General features: G+C 47.3%; 1 protein-coding gene across 1 annotated transcript; it reads right to left on the reverse strand.

Moving 5' to 3' along the window:
- On the reverse strand, nucleotides 1–24,586 carry FOXO4 (forkhead box O4). The gene is made up of 3 exons (XM_076346839.1): nucleotides 24,188–24,586; nucleotides 10,025–11,266; nucleotides 1–5,185 (listed from the first exon to the last, which is right to left on the reverse strand). Exons 1-2 carry the CDS (start codon nucleotides 24,584–24,586, stop codon nucleotides 10,043–10,045), a joined length of 1,623 nt encoding a protein of 540 aa, XP_076202954.1. The 3' UTR covers nucleotides 1–5,185; nucleotides 10,025–10,042.
- Nucleotides 24,587–25,462: the final 876 nt, after the last annotated feature.

Raw genomic sequence — 25,462 nt, forward strand, 5'->3', positions numbered from 1 at the left:
AGAGGATTACAGGTTTTTATTTGTCAAACATTCCCCCCTAGTCTAGCACATTCTACAGTCTTGCTAGCACAGATGGTAACAAAGAGCCTGTAATGGTTCAGAAGTTACACTGCTACAGAGAGCAAACAAAAGCAGAGATTTATTACGTAAAAAAATTTATTGTGAGAAATGGGTGAAAGAGTGCAGAGGGGATGGGGTGGAAACTGTCAGCTAGTGGTGCCTGCCCTGTGTGCAGCAGACGTCTGTGCTAGCAATACAGAAACCCTTTCTGGGATTGCACCAGGTGAAGACTCCACTGTGCTGGAAGCATCATTTCACAGAACCACCTCCATTGCCTTATGAAGGCGGCTCCTTTCAGGAGAAGTGACCTACCTTCTACGTAGCCAAACCTCTCAAGACACCTTGGGGAGCACCACAGGGTAGCACCACACTGAGCACCACAGCACCAGCTGCGAACATCCCCTTCTACCACACACCATAATGCTGCCTTAGCCAGAGAACCATAAATGCAACGCCATCAGCTCTTTCACCTTCAGCTGCCTCTTCTCCCTGCTTTACACCACGATATTAGATGCGATTTTGATTCCATCAGAGGTTGTTTTCCATCGACTACTTGCTTGCTTTTCTCCACATTAATTAGAACACATTTTTCATTAGACATGCAACTGAGGCAAACCCTAAGCTATCCCTGTTCATGCTCATGTCCCAGAGTTGATTGATCTGTTGTGGGTTTTTTTGATAATGGGTCCAAACTTGCACATTATTTTGGTGACAGTCCAGGACACCACTCCCAAGGCACCAGACACAGGTTTCTCATTCCTGGAGCAAGGCTAGCCCTGAAGCATTTGAGTGTGGCTATAAATAAGCAACTAAGTAAGAAAATTAACAAATGATGATCTACATAAAAGCTTTCTAGGCATTTCCTTTGGAAAAGCTGATTAGTGCTACTTGCTTCTAGTATGAGCCTCGTTTATGAATACACCCGGGCTCTGGAACGGTCCCACTGCTTTCATTCCTCTCACTTACCAGGATGATTTGACTGCTGTTTTTAAAGCAGCACTGGGTAGGCGATGACATGTTTTTAGACACACCAACAAGGAAAATTAAGGGCTCCAAGAAGCTTTCAATATTCCAAGCTCTCACAGGAAGCTGGGAGTATAGTAAAATACACAAGTTATAAAGAAGGCTCAAGCAATTTGCTAAACCCAGGTGTAAATAAAAGCAACAAGTCTGCCTCCTACTAGGCTCCATTACCCAAATCCTTCGCGGCCCAGAGCTACATGGTGGCTTCACACTGTGAAAGATGGCATTTGATCCTCAGTGAGGACAAGGAGGCATAAGGCTTCATACCAAGAGTCCCCTACCCACTCCCTTCAGGCACTTCTCCAGGAGCATCACTCGCCATGTCGCCAGCCCCTTCCCTCCCCACCCAGCTCACAGCTGCTCTCGAAATCCCAGCCTAATCCTTCATTAGAGCAAAAACTAGTCCACAAGTATGGGGCCTGCGGTGCTAACGTAGAACAAAGATCCACCAAGACACTATCCTGAATCCCGCAGCAGTCAGTAGCAAACACTTTGGGTAAGAATACAAAAAACTGGACAAGTATTGAGCAACCCCCTGCCAGGGACAGCCTTTCAGCAAGCAGCAGTTTAGGAACTTTACAGTCTCCTGTGTCCTATGAGGAAATATCCCAGGCTAGAAAAGCTCAAGGTTTATGAAAAGCAAGTTATCTGAGAAGGGGCTGGAGAACTCCTGAATTCTCTGCATCCCTGCCCTCCGTGCCCATGATCCAAGCTATCCTGCTACACATACAAACGAGAAGCTAAGTTGCCTGCTTGAGCCTGCAACATTACATTCATGGTTTATCGAGCACTCCCAGAGCACCGTTAGTCTTCCGAACACCATCCTCAGCACTAGTGCACTCTCAGGCTTCTTCAACCACTGCCAGCTCCCGTTGTGTTGAGGAGACAGAGAGCACCTGCACAGACTGCCACAAGACAGAGACGTCACTGTCAGCACACTGGTACAGCAAGACTCCAGCCAGAGGTGCTCCTGTCTCCAGTGCTGTCCCCAGGACAGGTAATTCCTCAGGAGTCTGACCTGGGAGTATGGAAAAAAATAGATAGGTGCTCTATTCCTTAATAAAAGGACAGGTCTCTTACAAACTCACACTGTAGGGCACCAACCATGATGAGCCTTGGTGTACCTGGGCTGCAGCTCCTTCAGCTGGAACAGGGTGAGGACGTGTACTAGCTGAGAGTATGTCAGATCTCCCCAGGGCGCTACCCCAGTTGCTCAGGGCCAGGCTCTCTGCAGCCAGAGATCAGGCCAGGTCCCCAGTACTGTCACACCTAGGGGACACCTTGGACCAGCCTGAAGACAGCACTTCTTCCCCACAGACCAACCCAGCCAGAAACGGCTCACCATGGATTTGCAGGTCTGAAGCACTGGTTACTAACATTGTCCTTCCTACTGCTTTGGGCTCCGTTTTCATGAGAAATGAGCTAGAGAGTCACATATAACATGACCACACACACCAGTGTCTTGTCCTTTGATACATGGCTGTGAAGCACAGACAGCCAGTCAACTTGCTCTGCAGATTCATGGGATTCATTTGCCCTCGGGGCCCAATCTGACAAGGTGGCATATTATGTGCCAAATAACACAAATCCCACCAGATCTATTAGCTGCAGCCCAGAATGGCCGATTCTTATGTGCAGCACATGCCATCAGGTGTTTGTGGAAAGGATATCTATCCATTTGTGTAATGAACTAACTGTAATGAGAACGTACCTCCCTGACTCAAGTCTGCAAGATCTGGGATCCCAGCTCTCTGGGATCTGCCTTTTTGGTTGGTTGGTTGTTACAGTGAGGTGTGGCCAGACATGCAGATTGTGGATAAATTTGAAACCTATCACCACGAGGTCTGCCATGGAGACAGCCTTCAAAGTAAAGGTTATCAAACTATTCAAAGGCTCTGATGGCAGAGTATGCGAAAGATAAGACTGTTGAAGACTCCTTGTTGCAGGTAACCAGAGAAACCACTCCCGTTCCAATCTCTACTCAAATGAAAATGAAATGAAACCCATGAAAACAGAGCAGACAAGGTGGCAGAACAGTATGGCTCATTGCACTGCATGATACAAACCACCTGAACAGAAGCCACTGCCACCTTCAGAAAGGACTGGATAGACTTTCTGCCAGACTAAGCGTACCAGAACACCATGAAAGCACCAGGCCTCCCACAGATCCTGCCACTGCAAACACTGAAAAGGTGACAGGAACATGGCAGCTAATGCTCTGAACTAACCTCTTGACTCCTAGCTTCTGTCCTGCAAGAACAAAGAGACAGGGCAGGATCCCAGGCACATCCCCAAGGATGTGCCTACAGGCTTCAAGTTCCCCAGCAGCAGCAGAAACTTCAGCAAGAAAACAAAAATCTTCTGAAACCAAAAAGCGAGCTACCAAATACAACTGATCATGCCCTCCATAAGGACTACCCAGAGCATCAGCAGATCTAGCACAATCCCGTCCATACCATCTTCTTAGCAGACAAGGGAATCTGTCCTATGTATCAGCTGCAGTCCAGCTACTTAAGGGATTAGCTGAGAATGAGTGCGCTGTTAATGATTAGCATTCCCTAACATCGTGCTCTTGGCTTGGCGGGAGTGCCCAGTCAAGGAAAGAGACTGAGTAGCTGTGGCTGAATGCCAATGCCATGCTGGCACCTTCCGCCTATTCTGGGGAGAGCAGCCATTCCCTAGTTACGCTGTGGTGCCCTTCCCACTTTTCCAATGACATTTTCAGCTTCTTGGCTCAAAATGCCTTAGGCCTGTCCCCTCCCATGCTGTAGTGTTATCTGGTATCAAGGGGACAGATGCAGCAATTTTTTTTTTTATCCAATAATCTCATTTTCAATTAAAATATATAATATATATTTAAAAAGGTTTAGAAAAGCTTCTATGTCATTTGCAGCTACTTTTACATATAGATTACAATAATGTACAACTCTTCCCCAAGGTGGTTTGAAACCACGGGGACCTGCCAATTCTTTCCCCTTAATCATATACATTATCAAACATCAAATGCATTTGTTCCTAATACAGCTCTGAAAAAGAAGTCTGTCACTGGTACCTTCTCAGAGGGAGAGATGCCTAATACACCTAATGGGGACACACTTAACATTGGCTTTGTAGTCACTGTAGAAAGTTCCCAGATTAGTAAAAAAATATTTCATCTATAGAAAATGCCCTTCTGAAAAGCAACCAGGGCTCTGTTAAGGCCACACCCAGGCTTTCCATTTCTCTGCTGTAGCAAGACAGATCAGAAACAAACCCAAAATGATGGTTTTATGTCCCAGAAACAGCTATTAGCACCTGTGCTTATTTTACAGCAGCCTGGTGTATCAGGAAAGTGCTGAGAACAGCATAGGGACTTCTCAAAACATGCTTCTGATTCAATGGGGCTCAGTTGGCACAGTGAAAAACTCAATGTCCTCCTGCTCCACTCAGGTGGACAAGAGGAAGCCTTCTACACCACGACCACCACCCTTCCCTGCAGAACGATGAGGGGTGCTCTGGAGATGGGCACGCTGAAACCACTGAAACCAACCCCTGAAATAGCACACCCTTTTCCCCACAGGGCTTCCACCAACAAGCTCCTTCCAATTCCTCTGCAAGTCTGTGGGATACCAAGTGCACATATGGTGGCTTAATGAAAACGTCCAACTACTTTACCCCAGAGAGCAAGCCAAGTGAGAGCAGAGCCAGCCCTCCACCAGTCCGAGGCACTGGGAGACTTTCTGCCATAGCAGAGAGAGGATAGCCATTGAGAGATTCCTCCAGCAAACCCAACTCTTCACATGGGAAAATGCTATTGCCCGGCACAGAGTCTTCTGGCCGAGGTTTTTACCAGGGCTCCTCTTTGGACATGTACAGCTCAGGGTTTCTCCAGATGGTCCAAGGCAGGGTCAGGTTTGTAGGAATAGCCATGGAACATAACAGGATTATTATTTTTAAATTCTTCCTGTTGCAGCCAGACGCAGGTTGCCCCTTCTTCCCAGGCGGGCAGCCCCTTCTGCCCAAGGCATGGTGTGCAGGGAAACCGAATCCAACGTGCTCCATTCTTTTCTCTGCCAGGTGTGGGAAGTGAAGTCAGAACCCGATGTTCAAAACCTGAAGGACACTAGGAAGAAGAAAAATAGAGTGAATGGTTAGATCTCTGCTTCAGTGGGAATCCTGGATACATAGATAAGGAGTTAATTACTATCAACCAGCCCCTGCTGCTCAAAGGATGCCAACTTCCAGCAAGGAACAAACACAGATCACAAGAGACCTTGATCAACGGAGAGTCAAGTGAAAGATACAACTGCTCAGCTCCAAGCTTCAGAATACAATTGAGACAGAAAGACAAAACAAAAGCACAAAGGTCAAAAGTAAGCACTCCTCCTGTAAGCTGACGGCACCAAAGCTCTGCAAGATAAGGAGTTTAAAGAAGGACTTGGCTAACACCAGAAGCATTGCAGGAAAGCAGCAAGGAAGAGGAAAATTACTCATCACCTTATGCAACCACAAATATCAATTGGTAGGGAAAAGACTAAAAAAGGGATTTTTAGAGATCACACACTAAAACTGTTTATGCTCACCCACTTAAAGAAATCCTGTATCTACCTAGAAGTAATTAAACATTTCTAGATATCTCATTCCCCTGCAAGTCTAAAGATCCCTTCTCAAGTCTTCTGTCTCACCTCAACGAAGCTGCCACAACTCGTTCAAACAAGCCTTGGAATAGGTCTAAGCAGACTTAAGACACTGACATAAAACCTCCACTATAGGTCTATGATCCACTTTGGAAGGCAGAATAGCAAGATAAATGTAGGGCATCCAATCAGTTGTATTCAGTAATAGTAAGCGCGAAATAAACTTGTGGAAAGAGAAAGAAGCTACAAGAGTGAATCAGCCCTGAACAAGAAAAGACAGTAACTTAAAACAGAAGCCAGAGCAACAGGCTACTTTGGGAAACTGTAAGTTGATGGGTTTATTTATTTACTAATGTTCTGGTAGACAAAAATACAGCATTTGGACCAAAGGGAATTAGAGCACAGCAAGAAAACCATGAGTCCAGACCAAGCTGGGCAAGGGATAAAGAGGTCTCCAGGCTATGAAGCTATAGGGAGTCTAACTGAACAACTAAAGACATCTACAACTGATGTCTACCAGAAGAGTGGATGGACTTTACATTTGTCAGTAAGGCACAAACTGTACCACTGAACAAAAGAGGTAATTCTATTCCCAGTTATCCCTCCTACTGGCTTGCAGAAATACATAACAGAGGTAGATGAGCAAGCCCAAAGTCCCTGAGCTGCTCAGAGACCACTGAGTGGCCACCCACACTTCCCATGACCAGAATGGAAGACACCTGCATTAAGTGTTGAAGGCAAGAGCAGTTGCCCGTGATCGAGCACCTGCATGCCATGGTCTAATTCCAGCCATGGCTATGCTTTTTCCATGACCTTGCTCACCAAGGGTCCCATAAGTCACTCTGTATGGCTTGCATATCCAGTGCCTTAACCAGTGAATGGCAGGCTTACAACTAAGTGAGCCACAGCCACCAGACAACAGCAGCAGAAATTGTAGAATTTATATTTTTCCTAGTCAAGGAAAGTATTCACACATTGACTTTCTTCCTCTGCAGCTAATAGCTAGGTTTGTGGGTGTTGCATTGCTGCTGGGCAGAGGCAAAGTTTCAGTGTTTGATCACTAATCTCCAAGTAAAGAGACACAGGGTTCAAACAGACTCCTGGTGAAGCTGTGGACCAGCTCTTTAGCATTTAACTTGCAAGAAGGGCATAAAGTCATGTCAGCTTTGAGCACCATGGGTAACATCAACTAGCTTGTGTCTTCCTAAGTGCTGCAGAGAGACTAAGTACTTATTCCTAAAGATCTTCTCTTGCCTACAAAGAGAAATATTGCTCCAGTTTCATTCTGGCCATTCAAATCACAGAGTATGATCACTGGTATTTATTGATAACAGTTTTTGCTTGGCGTTAAACCCATAACTGACCCAGAAGGCTACAGGTTAAGCCCACAGTAACTACTCAGAAAGACAGCTTTAGGTTAGCAATCACTTAGAGTAGCTTTTGCCAATGTGAATTTAACATGGAAAAGACACATTCATAGAAAGCATATGAAAGGAAAAAAGCCTGGCACACTGGAACAATATATAGTGGCAGCCATGCTTTCCCTGAACAGTGATTTCTGAACAGGGACCCTAACAACTCACTGCAGTAACAGATTCAGAGAAGGGAGAAATGACACAATCTTGACCTCCTCACACACACTGATGTCTGCAGCTCGCTTGATTTTGGAACTCATAAATTTGAGAAAACATTCTGTCTTCTTTTCCCAGGGTCCTTCCTGGCCTCCAGGAACACTCCTATTTCTCTCCACGCACACCCTGTTCCCCCTTTCTTAGAAACATGACCCACATCTCTGTCTTGGCAGCGTTTTACACAATACTTGCTCTCCTTTGGGGAAGAAGCTCCCCTTCATCCCACTCCATGGATTCCAGGATACGGGCAAAGCTGAAAAGCTTTGCAAAGCTCAGAAAAAGCAAATATGATCTAAGGACAGAATAAAAAGCTTGAAACAAAGCACACTTAACAGGGTGTCATTTCTCCTCCAAGTGCAGTACTGCTGTTAAGAATTGTTCACCGAGAGGCACGTAGGAACTATGCTTTCTGCTGAAACACAACACTGGTTCAGAACTTATTCCAGATCTCACTCCTTTCTTAGTGAGCCCATGTTCAGCATATTTCCCAGAAAGTATCACTTCAACTTCATGCATGGAACAAAGCAAATCCAGGGTTTTTAACATCAGATAGCTCCTCTGTTTTGATTAAGCAATTCACATGCTAAGTATGGAATAATAATATGGAAGAACATAACCATGCTGTTAAGAGCTCATGTTCTCCCTCTCAAGCATTTGATTATAGCCACATCTTCACCAGTACCAGACCCTACCCTTTGATAAACATTCTCTCAGCTTCTCCGCTTTACACTCTTAAAAAAATCTGTGCCTGGTATTCTGTAGACAGAGGTCTTATCTATCCAGCCCAGGTAATTAATGCATCCAGGACTGCAAGACAGCTTGCATATATTTTGAAAACACTCCTGTGAAACACATTTCACCCCTGCAAAGTCACATATTCCCCAAATATGATGGCCTGCCCTAGCATGGCATGAAAAAAAACCCACAAAAGCTCAGAACAGTATCCAGTGGAAACTGCTCGAAAGGCCACAGCCTATGTCACTAACTTGCAAACAGTCCTAACATGGATGAAGGATGCCAATTTTTGTCAACCAAATTTGTCTTTGAAACCAAAACCGAGTTGCCATATTCCACCTGAAGTTAGGATATTAAATTTAAGACAGCCACTCAGTAGTTCAGCAGAGCACAGTTAACAAATGCACAAAGCTATAAAAAGCCTCATAATGAAACAGAAAAGCTTGACTGATCCTCCCTCTCTCTACAGTAAAAAGAGATCTGTTAAGTACAGACAGAAGAACGTTACTAATAAATTAAATCCTAAGCAGTGTGGTGGGACTTGGAATAAGAGGGAGTTAAATTGTGTTTAAAAAGTCAATATATAGTGGTGTATCAATATGTTTACAGGGTTTAAGTACCACCAGCTCAAAGGACAGTATTTCACTTTGTCTAGACTGAAGACGCTTGTCTAGAATGACTGTACTGGGGCAGAGCAGAAAAATATTTAAATTAATAGCTGGTCTCCGGCATGAACAGCAGCAGAAATCACCAGAAAATTTAGGTTGAAATGGGCCTCCAGAGGTCACCTAGTCCAAACTATCTCCAGGTTACTCAGGTGCCTAGGAAAGAGTATTGAGGTCAATTACACGATAATTTCACAGTCTCCATCATTTTGAAGCTCAAGGGCTTCCCACAACTGAAGCAGTATCTGCAATTTGCCCTTACTTCTGCCTGATCAGCTGGCCAGTATTAGGGGTTGAATTTACAACATTAAAAAATACCATATCTGCCTCCTAAACGGGAAATATTCTTGGCAAGGCTTCCACTTTCCAACCAATATCCAGCCTATGCTCCAGTCCATAAAAGAAACTGTCCATTTTCTGTTAGCTGAGCTCCAAGTGTGAATTATGCCTTCAGCTCCATTTCTAATTCTTCAACCGCCTCAGTGGTTAAAGAACTTCAAATCGGGGTGTCACACCCTCAGAGAATAAGACATTTCTAACTCTTGTTCTCATATACACTATTTGCCAAACTGACTCTAGAAATTTTTGTGCAAATATGAAAGATAGCTGAAGAGGCAGCTTTGCCATCTCCATCCACACTGCATATCCTCCTGTTTCCCATTCCAGTAATGGGTACATAAGCAATTCAGTAGTTAATGCTGATGAACCAGCTTACCAGACTTTACAGACACTATCCCAGATAAGGGAAGGGCAGAAGGTCTGACAACTGAGAGCAATTGTGTCCTGCTACACACAGGGCAAAGCAGGCAGTCATGACACAGACACGCTTTGCAATTACACATACTAGAAAATTTTGCAAGGGTAATAACCACCTGGACAGAAACACAGCATGTGCTTGGCTCAGTTCAACCGTTCTGTATATATAGGATCATGTCTTTATTTATGGAATCAGCATATGCTCTCATGTCAACTTCAGAGCTATAGGCATTGCATGGCAGAGACCGATGTCCTGTAACACAGTCATCTTTGGTAATGAGAGACAACAGGAGTTTCATTCAGGTTGCTCCTCTAACTCCATTAAAGGAGTTTACTACCTGGTAAGTTAATCTACCTACCTTTACACAGCTTTTTCTCCTTCTAAAAGGGAATGCGGCTCTCCCAGAAGCTTTTTACTCAAAGAGCACCTGCATTTCCAAAGAGGTATCTTTAACTGCTGCAGAGCTGGGCACAGGAACCATCCCAAACAGGGCTGTTCCCACTATAGAGCTGCAGCTTTTGACATAACTACACCTACCTTTTTGTGCTCCTGAAGTTAACTTGGTACCCAGGTATGGTTGGAGGCCTGTGAAGTGCTGGGATAGCTGGGAGTAGACAGAATGGGTTCAAAATTAAAGTCCAGTCCTTCTCCATCCATGAGTTCACTGTTGATTATGTAATCCATATCACATTCAAGGTTCTCCATGTACATGTCAACGTCCAGGTCAATGGGCAGCCTGTCCTGGTTCAATCCCAAGGGAGCAGGACTAGCAGAAGAAAGAAGCAGTGGACTGCCCAGATGGACCGACTGGGCAGTTGTTGCAGAAACTGGAGCCTTCAAACTGGTGATGCTGGCAGTGTTTTGAGGAGATGTTACTATGGGAAGGGTTGATGGCAAAACACTGGCACTGACTGGTTCTGCCTGCTGCTCTGTAGGCTTTGCTCGTGCATTGCCAGAGCTCATCTTACTCTGGGCAGCTTGTCCACCTAGAAGCAGAAGAGTTCGGCTGCTCATCCTGTTACCAGTCTGTGGCAGAACTGGATCCACCTGAGTCATCATAACATCCCTTGGAGGCGGAGAGCTGGGTGTCAGAAGAGCTTCCAAGGTCTGAGGGGCAGAGAAATGGCTGACAGAACTTTGCAGCGAGATATCAACAGGGTTAAACAGGGAATTGCTGAAAGTAGTGGTCTGACCAGCTGCATTCGGGCTCCGCAAAGAAAAGCTGGAATCTCTCTGGATCTGACCACTTGAGGCAGATTGCTGGGTAGATAACACAGATGAGCTGGGAGACATCAAATTTAACCCATCAATGAGTTCAAGCTCCTCAGTCACAGTTGGTGGAACATTGCTGGATGCACTGGAGTACACTAGAGAAGGAAGCAGCTCTTCATCGTGGAGGTCATCCTGCTCCGTCAGGATAGGAGAAAGCCTGGCACTAATGGTGCTTGCATTGGAACTGGTTCGAGGCCGGAAGGTGTTCCACACATCAGAGTCCTCATTGCTTCTTGCGGACGGGCTCCCAGGCCACTTAGGGAATTGGGAGCCAGGACTGTCAGCAGTGGATTCTGGAGCAGATTGGAGAGGAGGCTTCTTTTTGGATGCTTTACCTCTGACTTTTGCGAGTTTGCTGCTGTTGTCCATGGAGGCAGCTCTTCTTCTTGGTGCTTTTCCACTTTTACCACCCTCAGGATTGAGCATCCACCAAGAGCTCTTCCCTGTGGCTTCATTATGGACTTTAATGAACTTGCTGTGCAGGGACAGGTTATGTCTAATAGAGTTCTAGAAAAAAAAAAACAAGGTAAGAGGACCTGACAGTTGACACACCTCCCACCTAGAAACCTCACAAGCATAAACGCATTCAGACAGTATCCAGAGAAGGAAGTTATAACAAAGACCTACCCATAAAAAAAATGCTATTTCTGCTCAAACATGCTTGACAGCACTAGCAAGCAGTACCATGTCTCACTGCAGCACCAAGGGTAAAACTACCATGACAACTAGCAGCTTCCAACCAGCAAAATACTAACACAAAAGAACTTTTCAAGACCATACAGAATCTGCAAAAACTAAGCATATCACAGAGCAAGTAAGCAAATTCCCAAATACAGCTTGCAACTTGAACATGAGCCTAACTGAATTTGAGCTAATGCTGCTCCCACCCTCCTGCCAACCCCATTAGCCAGCATAAACCTTGCTGAAGTTTTTAATTTTTATATGGCTAGCTTTCAGACGGATTCGAGCACAGCATTAACAGTGAATCAAATAGACTGGGTGAAGAGAAATGGCAAAACACTTCTAATTCAGTACACTCATTACCATCTTCATCCCAAAACCAGAGAAACAAGAGAAACTTTGTGGAACAAGAGTCCTAGTAATCCTGGAGCCTGCCAGCCTCACTCTGCAAGGAGGCAGTACGCTTTCCTCTGTGTGTTTCTAATGGGGTAAGATCTTCAGTGGATAGTGCGCTCCCACACAGTACATACCAGTTTTAGCCTCTCCCATCTTTCCATTTGGCAAGGCACACATTCCTTGCCTCTCCCAACTCCGTTCTTTTGGTTTCGCTTTGTTGGAAACTGTAAGCTAACATATCTGTACACCATCATCAAACTGAATTTCCATCCTGCAACTGATAAACTCCTTGGTATTTTAGAATCAGCAAGCAATAATCTCATTGTTTGAGCAGATCCTCCATAAACTCCCCTTTGAGGTCCGTGTCATGCATTTGTTTGATATTTGCATTTAATTTGTTCAGATGGTCAAATTACACATCACATTATGGCGAATGGAGTTAAATCCAGTTAGTGGCCGGTCACGAGCGGTGTTCCCCAGGGCTCAGTACTGGGGCTGGTCTTGTTCAATATCTTTATTGATGATCTGGATGAGGGGATCGAGTGCACCCTCAGTAAGTTTGCAGACGACACCAAGTTGGGCGGGAGTGTTGATCTGCTCGAGGGTAGGAAGGCTCTGCAGAGGGACCTGGACAGGCTGGATCGATGGGCCGAGGCCAACTGTATGAGGTTCAACAAGGCCAAGTGCCGGCTCCTGCACTTCAGCCACAACAACCCCATGCAGCGCTACAGGCTTGGGGAAGAGTGGCTGGAAAGCTGCCTGGCGGAAAAGGACCTGGGGATGCTGGTCGACAGCCGGCTGAACATGAGCCGGCAGTGTGCCCAGGCGGCCAAGAAGGCCAATGGCATCCTGGCCTGTATCAGAAATAGTGTGGCCAGCAGGAGCAGGGAAGTGATCGTGCCCCTGTACTCGGCACTGGTGAGGCCGCACCTCGAATACTGTGTTCAGTTTTGGGCCCCTCACTACAAGAAGGACATCGAGGTGCTAGAGCGTGTCCAGAGAAGGGCAACGAGGCTGGTGAGGGGTCTGGAGAACAAGTCTTATGAGGAGCAGCTGGGGAAACTGGGGTTGTTCAGCCTGGAGAAAAGGAGGCTGAGGGGAGACCTCATCGCTCTCTACAACTCCCTGAAAGGAGGTTGTAGCGAGGTGGGTGTCGGTCTCTTCTCCCAAGTAACAAGTGATAGGACAAGAGGAAATGGCCTCAAGTTGCGGCAGGGGAGGTTTAGATTGGATGTAAGGAAAAATTTCTTTACTGAAAGAGTGGTGAAACATTGGAACAGGCTGCCCAGGGAAGTGGTTGAGTCCCCATCCCTGGAAGTATTTAAAAGACATGTAGATGAGGTGCTTAGGGACATGGTGGTGTTGGGTTGACAGTTGGACTCAATGATCTTAGAGGTCTTTTCCACCCTTAATGATTCTATGATCATTAAAAGGTGTTACACTAGTAGCATAACAACGGTCCAAGAGCAACATCTTTTTCATATAAACTAAAAGCTATATAGCAGCCTTCAGCTTTCATGCATCCCCTCTTAATTCTGAACAAGGTTAACCGTGCTTTTATCATCCTTTTCCACCACCTCTGAACACAGTTCTTTCCTGCCTGCTGCTTTCCCTCACCCCACCCTTTTCCTCTCAGACAAGTCCTCACCATGCTAATTTTGGCCACCTCACCGAAAGTACTATCCTAGAACAAAGCAGATGTAGATAAACAATACAGGCAAAGTTTTCATGGAGAGGGAAGGAGATGTGAGAATCATTCTGCATTAGCTTTCATTTTAACCTTTGGCTGTTGAGGACTTGGAGAAGACTGGCTACTTGTTGTGATCAGTATCAAAGGATACATACGCTCTTACTCAGAGAGCACCCCAAGGGTTACTGTGAAGCCAGGGCCTGATGAAACATGTGTCAGTCAGTGCTCTTACATAGTTTTATTATTTGAGTTGTTCACAGTAATAGCTACACAACACCCCTGCCTAGCATCTTCTCTAAATAAAGCTTTCTTTTCCTTCAAGTCTCAAAAAAAGTAATTCAGACTGGTACCATTTCTCCTGGAAGGCTGCTGCTTTCATTTCCAAAGAATCCCCCCCCCCTTTTCCCAGGTAAATGTGCATGACTTTGAATGCATACTGCTGCAGCAGTAGGAACCACTAGGTTGTCACTAATTCTTCATTTATTCTCCTGAAAGTAATCTGTGAACTCATGATGACACCCATCATGAGTCCCGTAAGGAATGACCCAGTAGCTTGTACACACAGTATACATTTGGAGTCTCATAACCACCCATTTTTTAGCTCCATTTACTAAAATGGAACTTTTAAACCAATAGATTCAGGATTTCAAAATTTCACAACTAACTATACTCTGTTTTCTTCTCATACATGGCTATAGCGTGGTTTTAATTCCTGTGTCAGCAAAAGCACACTGCACTGGTGCAAGTGTTTCTGCACTGGTGCAAGCATTTCAGTAACACTGAAACCTCAAGAAAATTAGCACCACTTTGGGTATCATAAGTGACAAACTAGTTTTCTAGTTTTTTGGCTGAAAAGCAGCTTGAAATAAGACACCTTGGAATAATGCTGGGATTCACATGAACAGATATGCGAAGCCTGGTACCTTTTATGAGTCAGTCTCAAAGTGCTTTTACATATTACTGCTAAACTGACATAACAGCTAATAGCTGTAGAAACAGGTAACTGCTGTACCGCTCCTTCCTTCCTCATCTTCAAACTCTCCTCCTCCCGTAACACAAGCATCTGTAACCCTACGAGCTGGTTCAGAGAGCTAACCCAACCGAAAAGCAGCCCTATCCTTCCTTGAAAATTACTTTTCCTGCCTCTTATCTCTGCCTGTTTTTTTGAACTACCTCACTGTGGGGTCAAGCACCAAAAACTAATGAAGAGAACAGAATGTGTGGTTGGAGGCAGAGGAAAAAAACCAGAACACTTCTTACATTAGGGTTAACTGCTGTCAAAACTGCAATGCCTAAATTACACTTTCACACCTCACCTGAAGACTTTGTGAGGCAGCTCACCACTGCAGCTGCAGCAACCAGAGCCATAACACACCTGTATGACTGAGCTCGCCTGCATACTGGAGACTCAAGTCCAGAGAGTCCCAAAATACAACTGAACCGACGCACCTACCAGCCTCGGTGCTATGAGACAGCACAAGAGATTCACACTTGCATACTGCACGCTCCCCAGCACAAGAATACATCTGCCAGAATGATTTAATACACCTAACATATAGAGGGCACCCTCCAATTTCATTGAGAAAGTGAGGGACAAATCAGCTATGCTAAAATAATCACAGAACTCCAGGTCAAACCTGACAGGAGAGGAAATGATGGAGTTCAGTCACCCAGGCAACCCTGACGTATTTCCTTTCTCAATGTTAAGCAACTCAAACCAGAAACATAGAGATGACATTAACTTTTTAGATGTTCAACTTCAGCAGTGCAGGAGGATCCCAGCTGGTCTGAGCACCTGCAATCCACACAAGGTCTTGGCTCTGCAACATCTTTGACCATAAGGAAGCATGACCTGAAGGAAGAGACACAAGCAGGAATCCTTCAAATCCTTAGGGACTCTTCAACAACTAGTTAGGGGTGGTTATTGCTGTTTATTCAGATATCTTATAGAGGTTCTTATGGCTGTATGTGAAGTATTGTGGTGAAAAAAATGCCAGTCTGTGTCTTTAATCCATCACAGATGAAAGGTGATTCCTGTAAACCACATTCAGACAATACCATTCTGAAATTAATGACAGATATTATGCAAAAAATTAAAGTTTGACTAGAGACATTTATTGTACACTGAAGGGTGGACCATTCACTAGGTCCCAACCACTGTGCGTACAAGCTAAGATATATGGACCAGCCACAGAAGCATGGCTAGCCGCATACACAAACTATTTCCCAAATCTCAGTTACCACAACATTAAATCTTCTTTGATAAAATCTCCTAGCCCTATTTAAAGGACAGGAACACTCCTCACCATTATACCAGGCCTGCCCCCACACCAGCACCAGTGTCGCTGTGGACCCTGCCCAGCACCGAACACTGCTTCGGTCTCAGGATTGGGAATTAGCCACAGGAGGTGGCAGCACAACCAAGCAATTATCCTGCCTGGTCAGCCTTCTGGACAACTGCCATAGACACCAAGATACAATGGAAAATGCACAAGTGGGTCATACAGAAGACAGAATGCCAGTGACAGCCTTTCCAGGGGACTATACGGCTTTATAGGTAAGACTGAGGTTATCTACCATAAAACTGAAGTTTTACTCAGAGCAGGTCAGAACATTCAGGATGGTTTGTTCAGACTTTAAGGTTCCTCATACTAAAACCAAGCTTAAACTCACCCTCCTGTGATGTACTTTCTTCTAAGCACCGATGTGACAAGAGCAGAAGGAGGCTCGTGCCGTGCCCGGAGGAGGTCGTCCATGCATGAACTGTGCTAGCAGAGTGCTCAGGGCCAAGCACAAACTATGCCAAGAAAGACACAAGAAACAGTAGCTATCCTTGAAAATTTTGTGCTTGCCCACATTTGCCTGGATTTTCAGTCACTGCTCCCTAGCACCAGGGCCATTCTCCCAGGAAACATCAAGTTTCTACTACAAACCACAGAGGCACCAGATTTCTTAACAAAAAGCCTCTCTCAAGAATGAGTGATAGGAAAAAAAAAAAGATACACAATCACTGCAGCTGCCTGTAATACACTCTCACTGCCTCAGAGGCATACAAAGAACATGGTCACATCCCAGTGCAGGGCCATGTTCCAAAGCCAGGCCTATAATTGGGCCAAATTATCATTCTTGGGAGGCTGCAAGGGCAGAACACCCCGCCTGCTGCATTTGTCAGTGCCTGTCTCAGCACTCACCCAGCCACTTGGCTCCAAAGACTTCAGGAAAAAGTCTTCATTGCAGAGATTTTGCAAAGTTACACGCTAGTGAGTAAACAACTGCTCCAGAGCCAGGGAGCTAAAACATTTCCCCAGCGATCCCCTTCCAGATGGCACACGTGAGCACAGACGTCAAGCTTGGCAGACAGGGAGCTGTATCTTAGGAAGAACATTTTCCTTTCTGTAATCTTTCAATGGAAGCCCAGAAGAAGAAAAGCCTAGCTCTCTAAAAAACAAAGACCAAGGCAATTTACAAGTTTACCAAGACAGGCAGGCATATACAACAAAAGCTGTTCAGGATTAGATAGAGCAGAAGAAACTTGTTGGAACAAGTAATACCAGCAGCCCAGGAGCAGCCTTCTTCGAGGACTGCCTGGAAAATTAAGCCATGCTGCGAGGAATAATCTTTCAGCAAAGCAGCTTCCCAGAACAAACTGGCAGGGATCAGGAAAGAGTAGCAGCAAAATCTTCAGGTAATTTCACTGGCATCTGACCACATCCACGGTCAGATGGACTTTTGCCAGAAGACAAGCATTCCCCCACTTTTGAGGGGGAAACTACTACAACTACACTCTACAAGGCTTCAAACAAAAAAATAAATCTTGCACTTCCATACTTATTCAGGACATTACACCTTGTTTGGGAGAAGGAGCTGTTAATGTCACTTTAACAAGGGCTAAGTGTATGTCACTACACTGCAATGGTGGGCCCTCACCATGGTTGACCACTCATCAATACATTTTATCCCACCTGAAAAATAGGACACCTGGTGACCCCATACTCACACCATTGTCCTGCTCCTATGCACTGCCACTGGCCTCATTTTCCACACCCAGCACTTCACTGTCCTCCCGTCCACAACACCCTGCCATGCCCAGCTGCCTTCCTCCATCCTCACCGGGCCCTCACCGAGGCCAGACTACTTGCTGTGGCCAGACCATTTAAGGACTAATGGGATTAAAAGGTAAAAGACTCTGTTAAAAGAAACACTGATGGACAAAAGCTACCCGTGCTCCTCAGGTTTCCATGCCAGACTCTTCACTACAGCCTCTGAACAACCGTCGTTCAACTTCTGTTTGTTATCTTCCCCCCCCGCTTTAAGGAAAGCCAGATAGGTTGTCAGCAGCTGGGACAGAGAACATCTCCCTGCTGCCAGGACTACGCACATTGCTAACAACACATGAATGCATTTGGGGGCATACGAGGTAATGGCAATAGTCCAGTAGTTTCCACCCACCCCCAGCTACTCTGGATTCAAACAGCCAGACCCTTCCTCCCCTTGCAGGGCAGCAACTTCCAAGAAAACAAAATAATCTCAACTTAATAGAAAGCAGCACCTACACCACCACTAAAGATTAACTGGACTTAAATTAAGTACCAACGATGACAGCAATGACATCACTATTCCGATTCAATTTAGAACACACAATTCATTTTTAGTATCAGAGGGTTTAACGGGTAATTGTAGAATTTCAGGCACGTGAACTTAGGAGTAAACACTATGGGCTTTCTCAGCATGGTCAACAGAAAGTAGCCGTCTTTCTTCTTTGATGACACCAAGCTGAGTGGTGCGGTCGACACGCCAGAGGGACGGGATGCCATCCAGAGGGACCTGGACAAGCTCGAGAAGTGGGCCTGTGTGAACCTCATGAGGTTTAACAAGGCCAAGTGCAAGGTCCTGCACCTGGGTCAGGGCAACCCCTGGTATCAATACAGGCTGGGGGATGAAGGGATTCAGAAGGACTTGGGGGTACTGGTGGATGAAAAACTGGACATGAGCCAGCAATGTGCACTCGCAGCCCAGAAGGCCAACCGTATCCTGGGCTGCATCCAAAGCAGCGTGGCCAGCAGGTCGAGGGAGGGGATTCTGCCCCTCTGCTCTGCTCTGGTGAGACCCCACCTGCAGTACTGCGTCCAGCTCTGGAGCCCTCAGCATAAGAAAGACACGGACCTGTTGGAGCGGGTCCAGAAAAGGGCCACGAAAATGCTCAGGGGGATGGAACACCTCTCCTATGAAGAAAGGCTGAGACTCAGAGTTGGGGTTGTTCAGCCTAGAGAAGAGAAGGCTTCGGGGAGACCTTATTGCAGCCTGTCAGTACTTAAAGGGGGCTTATAAAAAAGATGGGGGCAGACTTTTTAGCAGGGACTGTTGTGACAGGACAAGGGGGAATGGCTTTAAACTAAAAGAGGGTAGATTTAGACTAGATATAAGGAAGAAATTTTTTCCGCTGAGGGTGGTGAAACACTGGCACAGGTTGCCCAGAGAGGTGGTGGATGCCCCATCCCTGGAAACATTCCAGGTCAGGTTGGACGGGGCTCTGAGCAACCTGATCTAGTGGAAGATGTCCCTGCCCACAGCAGGGGGGTTGGACTAGATGACCTTTAGAGGTCCCTTCCAACCCGAACTACTCTATGATTCTATGATTCTTCACAGACTGAGGTCGATGGCTCTGTGCAGCAGAGAGAGACTCAGACTCTAGACTGAGCCTCCCCTATGCACAAACTTGCACCAGGCTGAAGGTTGGGCAGAATTATACTTTGCTCAGAGCTAAGATGCTGAGTTTAAGTTTTATGTTTCCTTTTGCTTTATGGCATCAAGTCAGTTATGCCTCAGTGAGCAAAGACAGGGAAATATTTTTAATGTCTTCTCAAACCATCATCTTGAAGTTACCATTACCAAAAGTCAAAAGCAAACCTGTGTAAAGCGTTCCCACCAGATGTTCCTTTCCAGATAAAGGGTTTCTTTATGAAATTAAGGAAAGCTCTCCTGACAGTGATTTGGGCCCTTATCTGTCCATGTTAAGAAGCTACGATTCTGACAAGTCTGAGCCAAAAAGTCTTCAAGGATACAGGAACACTCCAGTACAGTCCAGACGGATATAAGCAAACAGATAATGTGACTATTTTAGGAACCGACCATTACTTTTTTGTAGATCTGACTACAGAAAAAACCCAAAAGCTGGCTGAACAATTGGTCAGCACGCCAACAAACTTTCCACCTTTACCAAAACAAGCGTTCACATAATTTTGTATACTGAACTGGAATTTATTTGCAAGGCGTAAGGATAACCTGGCAGAACTTATCAGCTGCAGCACAGCAGAAATAGTCCAGAAGATGGACAGGGTTGCTTTTGTCTGCTGGCCTTTCATGGAAGAGCTTCGGAGGGCCACAGGATGAGCAGCTGCTCCAACCTGAGGGAGCTCTGTGCATGCTGTGCCAGGAGGTCAGACATCCTCGGCTCTGGGAGAGGCCAGGGACCTTCAGAGCCAGCACTATGGCACTGGAAGCCAGTGAAGTCACTCAATCATCATAAACTGAATTGCAGGGTACATGCAAGGAAGCACCTTAGAGCCCTCAGCCAGGTCTCCTGATCCATCTGGTCAACAGTTAACATCAACTACGGGCAATATGCATATAACACAGGCATGAAATGGAAGGGTTGAAAGTAAAGTGCTGCCCACTGTAATAAAGATTAAGAGCTAGCTGAGTTTCCAGGTGGATGACACCTTCTGTTTCAGACAAGCAGAATGCTTGGTAATTTTTAATTTGTAATACAGCTATTTGAGTTGTTGCACATATGTATGTGTATATACATGTACACATTTGAATCAAAGTGAATGCAAAGTACCAGAATGCAGAGGTGTGACTTCAGCCTCCTGTAACTAATGCAATACTGCAGAATCATTTGTCCTTTCCTTTACATTGCACATATAGGAAATGCCAGATTTTTGCTTCAGTGAAGTGTCTTTGGAGGGTGAAAAGCATGGTTTTAAAGCTCATTCTATTCCTAGAAAGGGAAAAACAACAGCTATGGGAGAATACACAGAATGTTTCACTGAGAAAGACTAGTCTAACGTTGCTCCTCACTGTGTCAAACTTGCTCATACTCATGGATGTGAGAAATGCAACAACTAGTGCAAACTGCTTCAGCGGGGTTTATGCACTTCTACTTTATTCAAAACCCTCAACACCTTCTCCCCCAAGTAATCTCAAAGCCAGAAGGAACTATCCTCTTATCCACAGAGCAGCTTGCAGAGCACTGAGAGGAAGATTACAAAGCCCTGCGACACACCCCTGCAAGGACACTTCTGCCTTTCAGGCTGGTTAATTCTTAACTTCAGCTGAATTACTGCAGAGAAAGGACAGACTGCACACCCAGCAAATCTGTCCTTTACAAAGCGCTTGAAGCGGTTCAAGAACAGCAAACACCACCTTCCTCGAAAACACAGATTCTTCCGGATTTCACATAGGTTACACCCTGGCAGTCTGTAACAGCTGTATTTCCCCCAATTGTATAGTGGAGTAGGACAGCTGTAAAGTAATTATGAAGCAACCATGAATTTATGGGGTTTATATTAACTAGAGTAGATTAAAAAAAAAAAGTCTTTCAAGACACATTTATTTTAATTTCCCATTTAAAATTCTCTATTAGAACTACACTACATACAAATAGGACATATTATCAGTATGGCTCTGCCCAAACAACACAGAAATACCAGAACTCTAGGAGCTGTAGTTTTATCTTAACAGGCATCAAAATGCTGTATCAACATTTAGCAGCAGCTCCACATTAATTTCCTTCACCCAAACTCATTCAGTTCAAAACTGAAATCAGTAAAGCTAAGACAACTCAAGAAGTTTTTCTTTTACTTTACAAATTAAAAAAAAAGATGCAAGTAGAGCTTCACAGCTCTAAAAATAACAAGGAACAGTGAAAACAAAAAACCAGGCAGGTCCATTCCTCAACTGAAGAGGCATCTTTTGTTTATTCAGTTTGTCTTAAATATAAAACATGCACCTATTAAATTTACTCTAAGTCTACAAAATCAAATTGAACTGATTTGATTGATTCCACATCTTTAAAACTGTAAATGTCTAACCTTCATCTAATGCACCTTGATGCAAATAGACTAAAGTAAGCAAAACAAGCAAAACCTCTTGCAAATCTATACAACTCTGTGTTAACAGAAAGCAAGACTAGAAGTCAGAGCTCTGTGGTCACATGTGATGGGGCACACATCCTGCCAAGCCCTGTCAACAGGATTTGAGAGAGAGAGCAGGGAAGAAAATGGAGCAGAGAGGATATACCACAGCCCCCTTTGCCTCTCCTGGGCACGTAAGATTAACCGCATACCCCCTACATACCAACCCAAACTTTGACAATATTTGTTAAAAATGAAAACAAGTTTTTATGAGAATTTCCCCTGGCATTTAAACAGTTTCAACTGTATTTCTATCACGGTTTTCTGTTTGCTGGTTGAATTCAAGGATTTTAAACTGCCCTAATCATAAGGCAGGCTGATTCCCACCACAGCTGCTGTCGTTCTGCCCTCCCTCATCTTTCCTGGCAAGAAGTTTCTATTCTCTTCCCCTACTAAAGCCAGCCTGAGTTAGCCCATTCCCAGGCTGAAAAACTACAAACAAATTTCACACTGAAAAGCCATCACAGAACAGCAACAGTGTCTGAGCAGGGACCTCAACCCTCATATGTGCACAAATTCTCATCTCTGCCTTTCTGCAAGTTAAATCCAACTGTATGTTTCCCAAAAGTGATACGTGATTAAAACACAGTAAAACCAAAGACTGACAGTCCCGTTACACATGAATGAATATAACAAAAGAACAGCCATACTGAATCAAGCCAGAAGTCTACCTAATTCCAGCATCCAGTCCGGCAGGACACTTCACTATAGTCTACCTTCCCCACGGTATCTAGGGATGCATTTCAGAAGCCACACTGAACTTTAGTCTCAGGCACTACTGCCAAACAGATACAGACGCATCCTCAAGAGAAAATGCACCAGTTCCATAAACCGTCTGCCAAAATAATGTGCAGCAGGAGGACCAGGACAGCACGCCTAGCCTGAGGAAGCAAGAACTATCTTCCAGTGAGACCACCAAATCTTCTGAAGAGAAGGGACAGTGCTTGGGTGTATTTTCTAAGTCAGAACTTAATAAGGAGGATTCGACCTGCACAAGGGGGGGGGGGGGGGGGGGAAGAAGTCAATTTTAGTCAAACTACGTGCACTCTCTGGGAACTGTCAGTGAGCCAGATAAATGGGAAAGGTGAAAAGTTTTGTATCAGCCTGTGCCAGTGTAAGCTGTGACAACTGTGTCCCTCTTGCCACGTTCCTACCATCTCTCAAGCAAACATTCGCACTCATGCAACCACATGGTGTGCCACTTCAGAGAGCTGAGACAGCTGAAAGCTAACCTACCAGAAAAAGCTATCTTTTCCCCCCCCCCCCCAAAATTAACTCTCTGTGCTGACTTACTGCTTGGTCACACAGGCAGAGGAACGTGTGGCTGGAGTCATGGAAGCCCCAAACCGCACTGGCTCAAGCTGCCACAGAACTGCAGCATGGACAAACTGCTAACCAATATTGCAAACAGCAAGGTACACTGCAAACAAGAGTGTGGCGTTAAGTGTAATTCTAGTCTGCAGCGAGTGCAATAGATCACACTCTTTAGACTCCAGTCATGGTGGCATCCACCGCGATATATCAGGACAGCCTGAGGGACTATTTCGCAAGCCAGCTCTCACATGTCCCCTTCTCTTTGCTGGAGTTCGTTTGACTAAAGAGAATGGGAACACCAGGCTGCCACCTGCAGAGGACGGAAATGGAGTTTAGCTCTTTTAACAGAACTTTGCACGTGCCTATTTCCAGAGCGAGAGTTGAAGACAACATTGAGACTTTGAAGCAGTATGTTGCTTTCTCTTTTCCAAACTACAGCAGAGGTCCCCAGTCCCTGCACAGCTGCAGCACCAGCCCTGCTCTGGGACACAGCACCCTTTTTAAAGGGAGCCTCTTGAAAGCCAAGAATGCCTTCTATGAAACAGTTATTTATATTGAGCTTTAGCACAATCAGGTGACAAAGAACCACAGCCTTGTATTTAAAAACCCTTCAACCGATGATTTGTCTTGCGCAGCAGCTTAGCTATGGCGTTTTAACTGACCCTCGCTCCTTTCCTGGAAAACTTTCCAAACACAAAAGGCACAAGGAGCAGCCTTACAAGGCCATGCCGTAACCACCCACCCAGAGAAGCCCGCTCCTCTCTACTCCAGCTGCACTGCGCTGGAGCTCGGGCTGGGTCTGAGAAGACCCTACCCCGCACTCACGGGCAGACAAACCTGTGCCAGCCAAGCGGCTTTCAGCAGAGCTGAACCCCAGACCGCCGCGCTGCAGCGCGGGGATTAGGCGCTGGCACCAACGCCGAGTGCGCAGAGCCTGGCTGGGGACGAGTAGCAACAGGTGAGCACGGGGCTGCGCGGCGGGGAGGGCGGCAGGCCGAGGCAAGCGGCAGCACCAGCTCAGCAGCAGGGGAGCGGGAAGGTGCCTCAGGCAGCCGCTCCTCGCCTGGCCGCACAGCCCGCCCCGTCCCCGGCACACCGCGGGCGCCCCGCCGAAGGCCAGGCCCGTCCCTCCCGCCCCGGCCCGTCGCGCACCTTCCAGCCGGCAGAGCTGTTGCTGTCGCCCTTGTCCTTGAAGTAGGGGACGGAGCGGACCATCCACTCGTAGATCTGCGCCAGCGTGAGCCGCTTCTCGGGGGCGCTCTCGATGGCCTGGCTGATGAGCTCGGCGTAGGACTGGTTGCCCCAGGCGTTGCGCCGGGAGCCGCCCTTCCGCGCCGCCGCGCCGCCCGCCCGCGCCCCCTCGGCCCGCGCGGGCCCCGCCGCCGCGCCACCTGCGCCCTCCTCCGCCGCGCCCGCCGCGCCGCCCGCCTCCGCCGGCGCCACCGGCAGCTCAGGCCGCGGCAGCGGCCAGGTACAGGAGCGCGGCCGGCTCTGTGGCTCGAAGTCGGGGTCGATGTCCGGCGCCGCCGCGGCGCCGCCCGCCTCCGCCATGGGCGCCCGCCTCAGCAGCGCCGCCGCCGGGTCTGAGCCGCTCCGCCGCCACGCATCGGCCCAGCCCGGCCCGCCACCCCTTTGTGAGACCCGGGCCCCGCCGCCGCCGCGCCGCTCTGTTTACCAGGGAGCAGCGCCGCGCCCTGCGCCTGCGCGCGCGGGGCACGCCGGGAGCGGTAGTCCCGGCGGGGTGGCGGCGGGCGGCCCGGCCCAGCCTACGGACTACAATACCCAGAGTCCCCCGCGCCAGAGGGGCGGGGGACGTGGCGTGGCCCCAAAGGGTGAGCGTGGCAGGCGGTACGCCCTCGCGACTACAGCTCCCAGCGGGCACCGCGGCGGCCTCGCTTACATAACCCGCCCCGCCCCCTTCTGCGCACCACCCCAGCGGTCTGAGGGCCCGGTGATCCCGTGTGGGTGGGGCCGCGCCGGGAGCCCCACGGAGGGAACAGTTCCTCCGCCCGCACGAGAGCGCGCTGAGGCACACTGGGGTGCACGGGCTCAGGAGTGCTGCTCCCTCGCGCTGTCCCGTCACGGACGGGACTCCGTTTCCGGGACACGCCCCAGGGCAAGGCGTGACGGGCCTGCGTCCCGGTCCGGGTCCGTTCGTCAGAACCGCGGCAACCAGGTTCCGGGGCCCCGGCACTCCCCGCACCGTACACCGCCCGGGGCTGGCCTCGCCCAGGACGCTGTATGGCGCAGTCCCTATGTACGTTTTTCGGCCCCGCGTCCCGGTTGCCAGCCAGGCGCCAAGCGCCGCCGACTCGGCCTCGGGCTCTGCACCGCCCCGCGGGGGCCTGGCTGGGGCGGCCCAGGCGGCGCGAGGCAACGTCGAGAGCGAGCCCGGCGTGCAGGTTCCGGGGCCGCGCCGTGGCCTGC

The sequence above is a fragment of the Aptenodytes patagonicus genome, chromosome 9, assembly GCF_965638725.1.
Source record: "Aptenodytes patagonicus chromosome 9, bAptPat1.pri.cur, whole genome shotgun sequence".
NCBI lineage: Eukaryota > Metazoa > Chordata > Aves > Sphenisciformes > Spheniscidae > Aptenodytes > Aptenodytes patagonicus.